General features: G+C 44.5%; 2 protein-coding genes across 17 annotated transcripts in view; one reads left to right on the plus strand and one right to left on the minus strand.

Moving 5' to 3' along the window:
- The window catches only part of LOC147323449 (uncharacterized), a 130,525-nt gene that overhangs the window by 90,264 nt on the left and 28,082 nt on the right, over positions 1-12,179 (plus strand). The gene's annotated exons all lie outside the window — the stretch shown is intronic.
- The window catches only part of tcf7l2 (transcription factor 7 like 2), a 109,351-nt gene that overhangs the window by 58,697 nt on the left and 38,475 nt on the right, over positions 1-12,179 (minus strand). For all 16 annotated transcript variants that reach the window (XM_086303779.1, XM_086303768.1, XM_086303775.1 and 13 more), the window contains one exon: positions 382-483. In XM_086303779.1, the coding sequence (XP_086159905.1) occupies positions 382-474 (93 nt within the window). In that variant the 5' untranslated portion in view covers positions 475-483. The remainder of the gene's footprint in view (positions 1-381; positions 484-12,179) is intronic.

Consider the following 12,179-nt stretch of genomic DNA (forward strand, 5'->3'; position numbering starts at 1 on the left):
GGCGGTGTATTAGCAGCCCAGCGTTAGCCTATTCTCATGAAAGTTGTCAACACGAGACCAGTTTTTCCACCATCAGCCAGCTCAGCCTGCCCCGGGAGTTATCATTTTTCCCTGAGATTACAGCACCTGCCACAGCGGCCGCCCCTGATCGCACTTGCAAAACCTCTGCTTTCTGGGACCCACGAAACTGCCCTTGTCAAAGCGTGCACCCGCACAAAAAAGAAAAAGTTTATATAAAACTGACTGGGTGGTTAGTGACTGTGTTTAAGGGTAAATGCAAACAGCTATGCGTATTCAAGTCCAAGGGTTTGTTTCTGTTCAGCTCCGTCAGTCGTGAATGAGGGAAGAAAGACATAAAGGACCGAGCGGCGTATTACTTACAACGATGTGTGCCGGTGAAGGGGACCTGGCATCTTTAAGTGCTTGTCTACTTTGAAGACTTCCTGGTTGAACATCTAGCAGGGGCCATTTCATCTGTAGGTACTGAATGGCAGAAAGGAAACAGAATGGAAAGAAAGAAACAAAACATGTTAACAATGCAGAAAGCAAAAACCAAAAGACCAAATTAAAAATAAGACAAAAAAAGGGGGAGACGACATTTCTTGACAAGTGTATGGATGTGGTAACTTAAAAACATGGAAACGCAAATAAAGATCTAAAGGCGGATGGTAGAAGGTGGTGAGGATGGGTCAAGCATGCACACGAGAGTCCACAGCAGCAGCAGTGGCAGCAGCAAAACCAAATCATATCAGAAACACATAGCACACATGTGGTAACCAGGCTCCATCGCAGGTTTAGAGCTCTACTTATCTTTAATTTTTTTTTTTTATGTTAACTAAGCAGCAGACACATGATTCAGCGACACATTTTTGGAGTTAAGGTCGAGTTAGGGCTGGCACTGTACGCAGCTTATGGCTTTAAGATGACCTAATGTCATAAATGTGACTGTTGTCAGACATTTTATTAGAACCCATAAAGTGGATAGAGCATGGCGTCTCACCACCACGCTCGTCTAAGGCTAAACCTCTTGACTGCACTTATAAATGATTGACTTGGCCTCTATCAGAAGTCAGTCTGTCTCTTTCTCCCACCCTCTCTCTCTCTCTGACACACACGCACACAGATAAGCAGAAACACAGGTCAAGAGAAACATCTGTCCGGGTAATAAACTTGGTGGCATCCTTTGTAATTTGATGACATACGTTGACCTTAAAAAGTATTAGCTCATACCTGTTGGCAAAATGACCGTGGAAACTTTCTGGACATGTGCATATTTAGTCATATTAAAACATTGCAAATGCTCAAACATGCAAGAGCAGTACGAAATTTATAAATTCTTGCTGACCACACAGTAAACTGTGGCTTGCTCAGCCACCAACTGCTTGGTGTTGACTCTGCTTATCAATGTCACAGCCACCTAGCTCGAGGGAAAGAGGTCACAGCAACTGTTTCAGCTGTGAAGGAAGGAACAACAGGGGCTCTACGCAGCATAATAACAACGGGTATTTCAGTTACATTGGAATATTTGCTTTATATCTGCTTCAATTCCATTGAGAAATCACTGGGATTGGGACTAACTAACACCAAAGAGGAGTAACAGTCAAATGCTGTAACTTCAGTGCCACGGACACTCTTAAATCACACTTCTTCCCAGTCTCTTCTCCATATTTATATATAATTATTACACCCATGATCACATGTTGGCACATGATGACAAAAAGTTTGCATTATCTGTTCCTCGAGGACAATCTATGCAGAGTGGAAGAGATCGAGCTTAATTGTGTGGTAGCGCTCGCACAGCGACGAAGGTACGCATCCGCTTTCTTTGTGTTGCCATCTCGCAGAAGTGACGGCTCAGGCACGTCTGAGGATATGTGCGTGCGCATGTGTGCGAGAGTGTGCCGGTGCTGGTGAGAGTGAGCGTGTCGCGACCCTTCCTGAGACTGTGTCTAAATCAGTGGTAATTAGCGAAGGGTTCACTGTGGGGTGTCTGCCAGTGATAGACGCTGGAGGGAGTTATTGACTCCATGTCCTCGGTTATAGCCTGTACTGGGAAAAAAAAATAGTTTGCTGCCTGGTCTTTCTCCACAGCTAACACTCATTTATGACCCAAAGATGGCTTTTACTGCTAAAAAGCTGGGTTTGTTTATGCTTGTTTGTATGTCCTCAGAGTGGAAAAGGGAATGGTTATAAAAACTCCAGAGCCGAAGTCTTGTGAGCTTTTTATGCACCCCCTACACTGGGTATTAATTGCCATGAAGGGGGGTGAGTAGGAGAGAAGGGTGGTGTTGTAACAGTAAAAAAAAAAAAAAAAAAACTAAAAAAAAAAAAAGGCAAGGAGTAGAAGGAGGAGAGTGACGGGGCTGCTGTCATGTATGAGGTAATTCAAGACAGCGTCCAGTGGTGCCAGAGGGGCGAGAGGACAGGGCAGTGGTGGAGAAATTGGAGGAATTGTGAATCCAGTCATGGGAAAGTCCTGCCATCCCGTGCGCATGTGTACATGTGCTCACACATTCGAATTTTCAAACACAGCTGCAGCCAGGGGAGGTTAAAACAAGGGGACATTCTGAGGAGGTGGGTAAAGACCGTGAAGGTGACACTCCAGAGTGGGGTGATGGGGTAGTGAGACACCAAAAGTCTAGCAGGGAGAGAGGGAGGGTGCTGGGAGTGCATGCCCTGACAAGTGGCTCCACTTCAGCTCTGCTGTTGCAAATGTTCTCACACACTAATCTCTCCTGCAGATTTTATAAGCATGCAGAGGAAAACGGAGCCTTGGCAAGAACCAGACTTTCCGACCACCCCCTTCTTGGCCTCCTGCCTCCCTCTCCTTCTTTCTCTTTCTCTCTCCGCAGGCCCGTCTGCCCTGCTAACGGACACGCTGCCTGGGCTTGAGTAGGCCGTGACCTCTGACCCCCTCTCTGCTACTCCAAGCCCCTCCCTGTTCCCAACTCTGCGACCTGAAAACTCTCCTGCTATGAGGGGGCCCCCCGTGTAACTCAAGAGCCATTCCAATGTGACAAATTGCTCCATTCCAGGATAACTCTCTCCTCTCGTCTGTCTCTCCTCCCCTCCCTCCCACACATACAAACACTAGCAAGCCCCCCTTTGACAGACCCCCACCCTGTAAGAGCCATCCTAGCTGTTGTGCTCCTGCTCTGGGTTATGCAGCATACGGCTTCTCCTCTCTCCCTTTCAGTCTTCCCACCCAATATCCCTCTTGTTCTCTCCTCACTACCCTGCACCCCTCCTCAGCTGGCCAGCCCCACAATGGGATCTGAATGACTCAATTGTCTCTGATGAAGTGAAAGACAAGGGAGTCCTCTAAATCCTAACAGAGGGATGAACTCACTCTCGCTTGTCCCGATATTCCGGTCGTCTGCTGCTTTCCTAAGAACAAGGAGGCAATTGGTGATTGGCAATTGGGGGGGCTGGAGGGTGTTGGCAAGGGCTACATCTTACAATTAATTTCATTACGTAAGCTTATTAGGTAAGCTTTTTTTTTTTTAAATGCAATCAATTTATAGGTTTAGTCTATAAAAGATTCCAGAGCACAGGAACATTTCATTGCCAGAACTTGTCAGAGTCCATGAACCTTGAAATTGGCTGATGTCTGACTCTCCGAAACTCCAACACCAAACACAGTACTAGATTTAGACCTGCCACAGAGTCAAAGTGGGGTTCAAGCCCACATCAGCTGACAGCTCAGCTGATACCCTTCAAATCCAATATGTAAATCACACATAGAACATTTTTAAGCTCTATTACGCTGCATATCTGCAAGTCTCTTTGCAACCCACCTAATCCGCAACTCTTTTTTTTATACCCTTTCTGTCTCAAACAAAGTCAACTCTGTTGTCTCGAGGACTCCTGTATTCTGTGTTGTTGCAGCTGTCTCTCTCTTTCCTACCGCATATGTGCAACTGTAGGTAAAAACAGTCATGCTGCCAAATATAAGTTGCACTAAACAGAAATAACAATTTCCTTTTGAATACACATGACCTGACCTGACCTGAAATATCCTTACCTCCGAGGAAACCCCCCCCCCTGTTTACAATGATTAATTCTATAACCTTTTACTTGTTTTAGCTATATTTTGTTACTATACTATATCTGAGTAGGTGTTTCCTACTTGCATGTTGAACCACTCACCCAAGTCTGTGACTGACTGCAACTACACCCAGGTTTGACATGTTATGAGCTACAGAGTGTTAACCCAGATCTGACTGTCATCGAAGGGAAAACAAGCTAGGGCCCTGGTACCGTGTCACAGCTCATGGTAGTGGGGAAGGAAGCAGCCTAGAGACAAATGAACGGGCATCCTGAGCTCACACCAGCTTCCACCACTGTCATTACCAATTCAACAAGCTGGCACAGAAGCAATTTGGCCTCAAACACCACTTCCCAGTACCCACAGCAGACACCCAAATCCTCCTGAAAATAAAACATTTTTTTTTTTACTACAGCCCATCAAAATTTGACCAACGCCAATATAAGATATCGACAAAGAAGAAGAGGAAGTCTTACTCATAATTTTTTTAGTGTGAACGAGCAGGATTGTTCTGTCTGTTTCTCGTCAACAACCAGCTTCTTCTCTATAAAGCCCCCCCCCATCTGATGTTTTTATCACATGCCACTGCACGGCTTGTTCGTTTTGTTTTGGATTAAGAGCAGAGGGCTCGAGACCAATCAAACAAACAGAGGTCCTTATGTGCCAATGTGGCTCCCAAACGCTGGTCTACTTTCCAGATGGGGAACAGGAGACAAATGGGGGATCCATCGAGCATTTCAGCCATGTGAGTAATGTAAAAAATAGAAAGGCAGCAGCCTGGGTTTTAGTGTCAGCATATGGATGCTGGGTGTTGCTCTAGACTCCAGCAGATATTCAGACCATCTGTGGCCACCTCATTTCACAAATATGACAGCTTTACACAGACATCAGGGGGGAACATATACAGATAACAGATATACATGACCCCCCACCTCCAATCCCAACATACTGTACATGCTTATTCACTGATTCACACCTGAAAAACAAAGCTCACCCATATTTGAACATGCCACGCTCGACTGGGCCAGCAGCTCCTCGGGGAGGGCGCTCAGAGATGGGATTGACAGCTTGCAGATTACACCAATCAGACCCCTTACTATAAAGAGCTTTATTTAAGTCTGAAATGATCAAGGCTAGTAAGAGGAGCCCATTCAAAGCTGCACAGAGTAAACTGCACTGAGCTTAAAAGATTAGTCCATCCAGTTTGACTACAATTTTATCCCTTTAAAAACGAGAGCTGAGCATATTGTCTTGATCTGTTGCGGATAATGCTGGCAGTCTTTGTCCTCACTCACAGGTGCAGGAGAAGAAGCAAACGCACGCTTATTCACACGTAATTTATTAAGGGGGAGAAAGTGATTCTCTGCAACAGAGAGGAAAAGCTTAAAGGAGAGTCTTTGAAATAGTTTTGGTTACAAAACAAACAAAAAAAACAACCAAGAAAACCCACCAGCCCACTTTGTTACATGATCCATTGTTGTGTCTGCTTCTGCATACAGCACATGTCTTTTCAGGAGGAACGTGTTTATTGTAAAGAGACCTGCGCAAGAGTTCCTTGACAAAACTGAGAGAAAGTTAGCCAACACAAGAGGGTCCATCATGGCTGCTTTGGTTCTACTAATGCACATTTTATGAGTAAATATTAAAGGGAAAAAAAAAAGCACCCCACCTGATCTGATAGCCAGAGGCATTTTGCAACCAGGAAAATAAAAGTGAAATGTGGGAAGGCCTGGGGTTTGTGTGCCCTGGGGCGGGAAGGGGTCCGCTGGGCCCATATTTACTCCAAAGCCAGAACCGCTTGGGGGTTCCACTGGCCCTGACAGCACAGGGGCTGCCGACCTGATCCAAAACCTCCCTTCTCCTCTCCTTACCTCCTACCCCCTTTGCCAACAATCTCCACCTAAACCTCAAACTCCCCTCCTCTTTCTCTCTCTCACTCGCTTTCTTTCTTGCAGAAAAACTCGCCCTGACACTTTCATATAAGCCTTTTTTCCCACAAGGGTAGAATGTGCACATGACCTCTCCTGCCTCTCTACCCAGCTCAGACTTTGCTCACCGTTTACAATGAAGCTGTAGAAACGAGAAACTACTATTGTTCTATATTAGTTCAGAAAGCACTGTAGTCTATGATGGAAAAAGGGGGAGCATTTCTCAGCTTTTAACACTCTTTTTTTTTTGTCCATGAACACTTCTTCTTCGTCTTTTTTTTTCTTTTTATCAGGTCCGTCCTGGAAGTTTGTTTCACTCTTTTTAAACACTGGGTCACGCGATAAGTATGGCTATGCTCCATCACTGTTTGCTTAGCAGGTGTGGACAAATGTGCTGTTCAAACACCAGCTGACTGACCAGAGTTTCAAAGGATTGCACAAGCCACAGAAGACATATTTTTCCAAGTGGAAAAAACAAGGAGAAGACATAAGAAAAAGACTAGAAAATATAGTTACATTCACTTCATTCAATTAATTAGATGGGGAAAGTGTGCCACGAACACTACCTGGATGAAACTATAAAGTTCTCAAAGGAAGTGTGAGGATGATATGACAGCATTCTAAAATACGCCAACTTCTCAGCTCTTCTCAGAAAGTAAACACCGTTCCATTTCTGACTTTTGCACCCCCTCCCCCCCAGTTAACACTGTCCTGTGTCATTAAGAGTATCTCTTGGCTGCTCTATAAATAGTGGCATGAAGGGTGAAGGCCAGCAGGAGATGGCTAGTCTTCCATCGGGCCAGTTAATGAACAGGTACTCTGGCACCTTTAGCATCCAGCTCTGCGACAGAATGCCTTTTCTTTCAGGTGTTCCTCCTGCTGCTCATCTTTCTCAGTGACTCTTCCACTTCTTTTCGTTTCCTTTGCTTGGACACAAATAGGCTCTAGGGTGCTTTCATTGACTTCCAGACTCACTGGGGTAACAAACTGTTATGAGCCTGGAAGCTCTGATTATTTCAGTGGTAGTAAATGAATCGTAATTGATTTATTTTACTTTCTCCTATTAGGGTTGTTAAATTAATCAATTAACAGAGTGGGATATTCAGGCAGACTAGAAAGAACTGATATCTTCTAGAGTTCACACCGTAGAAGCTGAAAGAATACCTTAATGCTCAGTTTAGGCAGTATACGTCAAGCATGGTTTTTTTGTACCTCAACAGCAAACAACGGGCGCCCTATCAGATCAACACGATGAACAAGTCCCTCCACATTAGCCAACAGTGTAATGGCATATCAGATGTACAAAGTCAAAGGTAACTGGAATTACAGGTTTGTGTTCTCCTGAAAGCTGAAGATCAAATAATCTTGGATGTCTGATGAATCAACTAGCAAAGCAGCGAAAAAAAATGAAACTAACAAACACGTAAGTGGGGAAAACTGGATTTCCTTGAATGGCTTCTTGAGGCTGGATCCAAGCTCCGAAGACTCCAAAGTTAAGATGCTCAACTTTACAGCAAAAACATACAGGTTCCAAAGTTTAGTGGTTAACACATTTGGTTGGCAAGCAAACTGGGTTGTTTCCCTTTCTGGGGCCCCAGACTGTTAGGTCGTTAGGTCATCTAGGTATTAGAAGTGGGAATCACCAGACAGCCCACGACACAATATTATCACAATACTTCACTCCTGATACGACATTATTGGGATTTTTAACATTTAGCTGAGTTTTGTAATAAAGTATATAGCTGTTTATCGCCTTTTATCAATTTTAAATTATTTCTTCAAAGCTAAACTTCTTGTTAAAAAATAACAACAACTAAACAATCCAACTTTGTCATTTATCAAGCATACCAACACTGTCACTCAACCCTGCCAGAAATGTTGCCATAAGATGGAGTCAGTCTGCTATCAGTCTACAACTGAATTGTTGAAATCTGCGAAAATCACACATTTGTAGCTGTTTAAAAGGACAGAAATTCATATTTTAGTATTACACTTTTATTCTAAAAGAATATAACAAGAATACAACCAGCTGGAAGCCAGCTGAGTCGAGTCCCCTTGAGTTGTGCTCGCTGACAAAAACTCAATCAGACAGATGGCAACAGTCTTTCTGTCCTTAGTATTCCCATAGTGTTTTAATATATTTTAAGAAATATCGATATTTGTTGTCTCTGTATCGATACAATATCGCCACATAAATTTATTCCCCACACTTACAAGATATGTTCACTTCAGGCTCCAGCAGACCAAGAGGCCGAGATTCATAAAAACTGGACTTCACAAGCCAACAAGTGACAAGACAAAGGCTAAATGTGTCTTTTACGACAGGTGAAATGTCTTTAACTTCAAAACAGTCCAGTTACCAAAACACAGCTCTGTGAATAAACCTAAGACAACATAACCTCGCTGAAACCCATGTAAACACCCAGTGTAAATATTAACTTAGTCTAGATAGTTCCAGTAACCAGGATTTCTTTGTAACTTATTTAGCATCATTTTCTAATAGTAATCCGTTGAAGACCCTTGAAGATCAGTGGCAGAAGGGGCCAATGGTCCGACAAAACAATGAGGGCCTTGCCAGTTGAAGTCTCATACACGCTGACCTACTGAGAAGCTGCTTGAGGTGAACGGGCATGTCTGCAGGCCTGGGTGTGTCTGAGCCCCTTACGCAAGGCCAGGGCAGGAGCTAGGAGAAGAAGAGGTTGGGCAACTCATATGTTACCTTTGCAGGAAGCAGGCTTAAGGTTGCAGAGGGGAGAGTTAAAAAGGTGAACAGCAGCTGAGCTCTGCTACGGGAGAAAAGTAAGCTGATTGCAGCGCCCACGTTCTGCTGGAGAATGCTGTATTTGGTATTGTGCTGGAGGAGAGCTGAACGCTGCCCTTGATGTTGGGTGTCTGGTTTTGTTCTTCGAGAGTTCACTATGAATTAGTTAAACGGCAGACTGGATATAGGGAAGCTATGAAACATGCCTCAGAGGGAGAGAGTGTGTACACTCTCAGGCTTCACAAAGACTTCCGATATTCTGAAAACACTACACGCTATCACACAATTCCACCTACGCGCGTTCATCAATCACAAAGCATTATGTTGAAGGCATCACACGCACATACCAACAGGCAATTAATCCTCACAAAAGAATCATCTGAAACTAACAAACATTTAGTCTGTTTCATGTCTCTTTCACACTTGCGCACCTTGAAGCGGTTCAGCCTCCATATTCATGAGACATACTCCCTCAGCAGAGCTAAAGCCCAGGATTTTAAGGTTTCAACTCAAATCTCAAATATGGTTTCAGGTTATAGATTCGTAACCCAAACAAGCGGGGAAAATCATTAGCTTTCATCTAATCTATTTTAGGTTTAATTAGCTTTAATCAAACTTATTATTGCCATTGAAACATGGTATTTACTATGATATTGTGCACGGAAGACAAATGCACACGAGCAATTACATGCACGCACACACAGTGGGGTACTGCCGCTTTGCCACGGTGGCTTAATGAATAAATAAGTAATAAGGACTTGGTTATTGGAGCTCATTAAAATGGGGGATGCTTCCGAGACAATAAGACTTGAAGAGGGTCAGGGGAGGCGGTTGTGTGACTAGGGCTAGTGTCACACACACCCCTCGCCACCTCCGTACACCCCATCCCTCAATGACCTGACCACATGGCCCCAAACGCTCACCTCCAAATCAACTCTGTCAGCCAACCTTACCCTCAGCATTCCCACCTTCGCTGACACGCAACAGCGCATACATCTTCTAGGATGTGCACACACACACACCAAAACATACACACCTCTCTCATGGTTAATTACCACTTAGCTCAATCACGTGCTGATCTGTCCATAAGAGCCCCCTCCACCTTCCTCCCCCGCAACACAAACAGCAGCACACATGCCAATTATTGATGAATCTTTAATATGGCGCTTTGCAAAGTCTCCATCTCATTTCCTACCACTGAGCCGATGATTACGCTTTGAGTAGAGGCTTTAGCATCCAAAAAATGCATAAAACAGAGTAAGAATAAATTAGCTTAATGCAATATCATTGCAGGCCTGAGATAAAGTGGTCTGAGCCATTTGGAGAAGAAAGCTAACTTTAAATTTTTTGGGGGTGGGCTCATCCTGTCTTGCATCTCTGACTGTATATAAACCCCTGGACACACACTCTCACACACACACACAAACACAAAAATCCCACACCACGATAACGTGTCAATAATGAGCTGAGGCCATCTATTGATCAGCTTAATTTTGCATCTATTAGCTAGGGAACGGCTTGCTCCGGGGGCGAGGGAAGCCAGGCGCTAACACGCACCGACAGGCTGGATGGAGATCATTACAACTGATGTTCACACACACGCTGTGATTGACATGGAGATAAGGCAGGAGAGAGCCCAGGCTCGCACGCCTCCCCGCACACTAAGCTAATGATACACCAAATGTGTGCTTGGTGTGTGTGTGTGTGTGTGTGTGTGTGTGTGTGTGTGTGTGTGTGTGTGCAGGAGCATGATAGAGAAAGCATCTATCTAGAAAGAGAGATGGAGCACAGGGGGGAAAAAGAGAAAAAGAGGAGAGGGAAAGCAGGCCACACGCCTTTGCTAATTGGCACAGTCAGACAACGAAGCTCATAAAGGACGAAAAAGCATTTAGTGAAGCATCTCAGCTTTCTAGATCGCCTTTATCAAGTCTGTGTCATTTAAATACAGTTGCAAATAGCACAGCAAAAGCCCGCTTTTGACCTGGAAGGCCACGGCCTCGTCTAATTCTTCCTTAATTTACAGAGTTTGCATAAGAAACTCGGTTAAGACGTTCATTATGAAAATCGTTTGTTTTTTCCGTGAACGGCTGATTGCAAGCTTCACATGTCAACGCTGCAAAGGAGAAGATGAAAAAAACAAAACAACCAAAAGAAAGAAGCAGAAAACAGGTCTTTCTCCTCCTCTGAGCTTATTCTGGCACTCTCTTTTTCTGCAAATCAGAAAGAAAAAGTGAGGTAGAGCATAAGGGTCAGGTTATAACCTCTCGGAACAAGTTTTCAAGGCGTGCTGTTGGAAATCAAATGTGTTTTAAGTCATCCCTGGCAGACGCATGCAAAGGCAGGGCAAAAAGAAACAGCTGTAAGACGAAAAAAATAAGCAAAATGCCCGGCTGTTCTCCCATGTCCTGAGAGCAAGCAACTTTGACAACCACTGTCCAATGTTTATAAGTTGCAGGGGAGTGGTTTTCAAAGCTATCCAAAGGCAGTTCGCACTGACCCTAAATCAAGCTTAAGGATGCATCCATTCAAAAGAGGGTGTGCAGAAAACAATACGCTATGTTGCCCTCATCCTGCTGCTTAACCTAGCAGCAAAGAGCCCAGCTCGGCATTGACGCAACAAGGTGCAATACAGGGATGCTGCTGCTGCATGTTACCCACACAGACAGTGGGAGAAACTGAGAGGAAAAAGAAGGACCTGGCGCTGGAAAAGCGCCTTTTACCTCGGCGTCAAAAAGGAAACATCTGAATGTTTGTGTACACCCTCTCTACAGCTGAGTTTTTTTTGTTTTCTTTATAGGGTTGAGATCTTGTTTTATGTCAGATTCTCATTCTATGGAGGTGAGGTCAGAGGCACTAAAATAAAAAAAATAAAAAAATAAAAATAAATTAAAAAAACCCTTGGCTACAAACTGTGTGTTTTTGTCAGCTGAGGGATACAGCGAAGGGATCGAGGGAGCGGTGGGAGGAGGGAGGTGAAGCGGGAGGGGAGGAGGAGGAGGAGAGAGGGAAAAAAAGCCCTCAGCCAAGCCATCAAGTTGAACATTGAACTTCACAGTAGTAGCTGCCTTTCTATGCCTCTCCTTTTGATGTTACCTCCAAAGCAAAGGATCAAAGGCTTGGAGTGTGGCGTGGGGAAGTCCCAAGCTCTTAGCCTGCCAGCCTGTTATATATGCAAAAGTCTACGCCAAAAGAGAGAGAGAGAGTGGGGCAGAGAGAGCAGGAGAGGGTGCTCGGGAAAGAGGAAGCTTGCATGGAATTTGGTTAAATAGCGCGTTTTGTGTCTAATGAATGACAAGGGGGTGACGCAATCAGACAGCGAGCTACAAAATGACGTAGAGCGGGATGGAGCTCGCGCGTGCACAAGTTTTAGAGATGCTTCATGCTCGCAGGGCTGGGCATAAAGGCTTGGAGTGAGTGGCGCTGGCAGTGTCCTGCCCCCCCA

This window comes from Aulonocara sp. 'chitande type north' Nkhata Bay, linkage group LG8 (genome assembly GCF_057382095.1).
Source record: "Aulonocara sp. 'chitande type north' Nkhata Bay isolate Kocher_YH1m ecotype deep benthic linkage group LG8, A_spYH_male_GT1.1, whole genome shotgun sequence".
In the NCBI taxonomy this organism is placed as follows: Eukaryota; Metazoa; Chordata; class Actinopteri; order Cichliformes; family Cichlidae; genus Aulonocara; species Aulonocara sp. 'chitande type north' Nkhata Bay.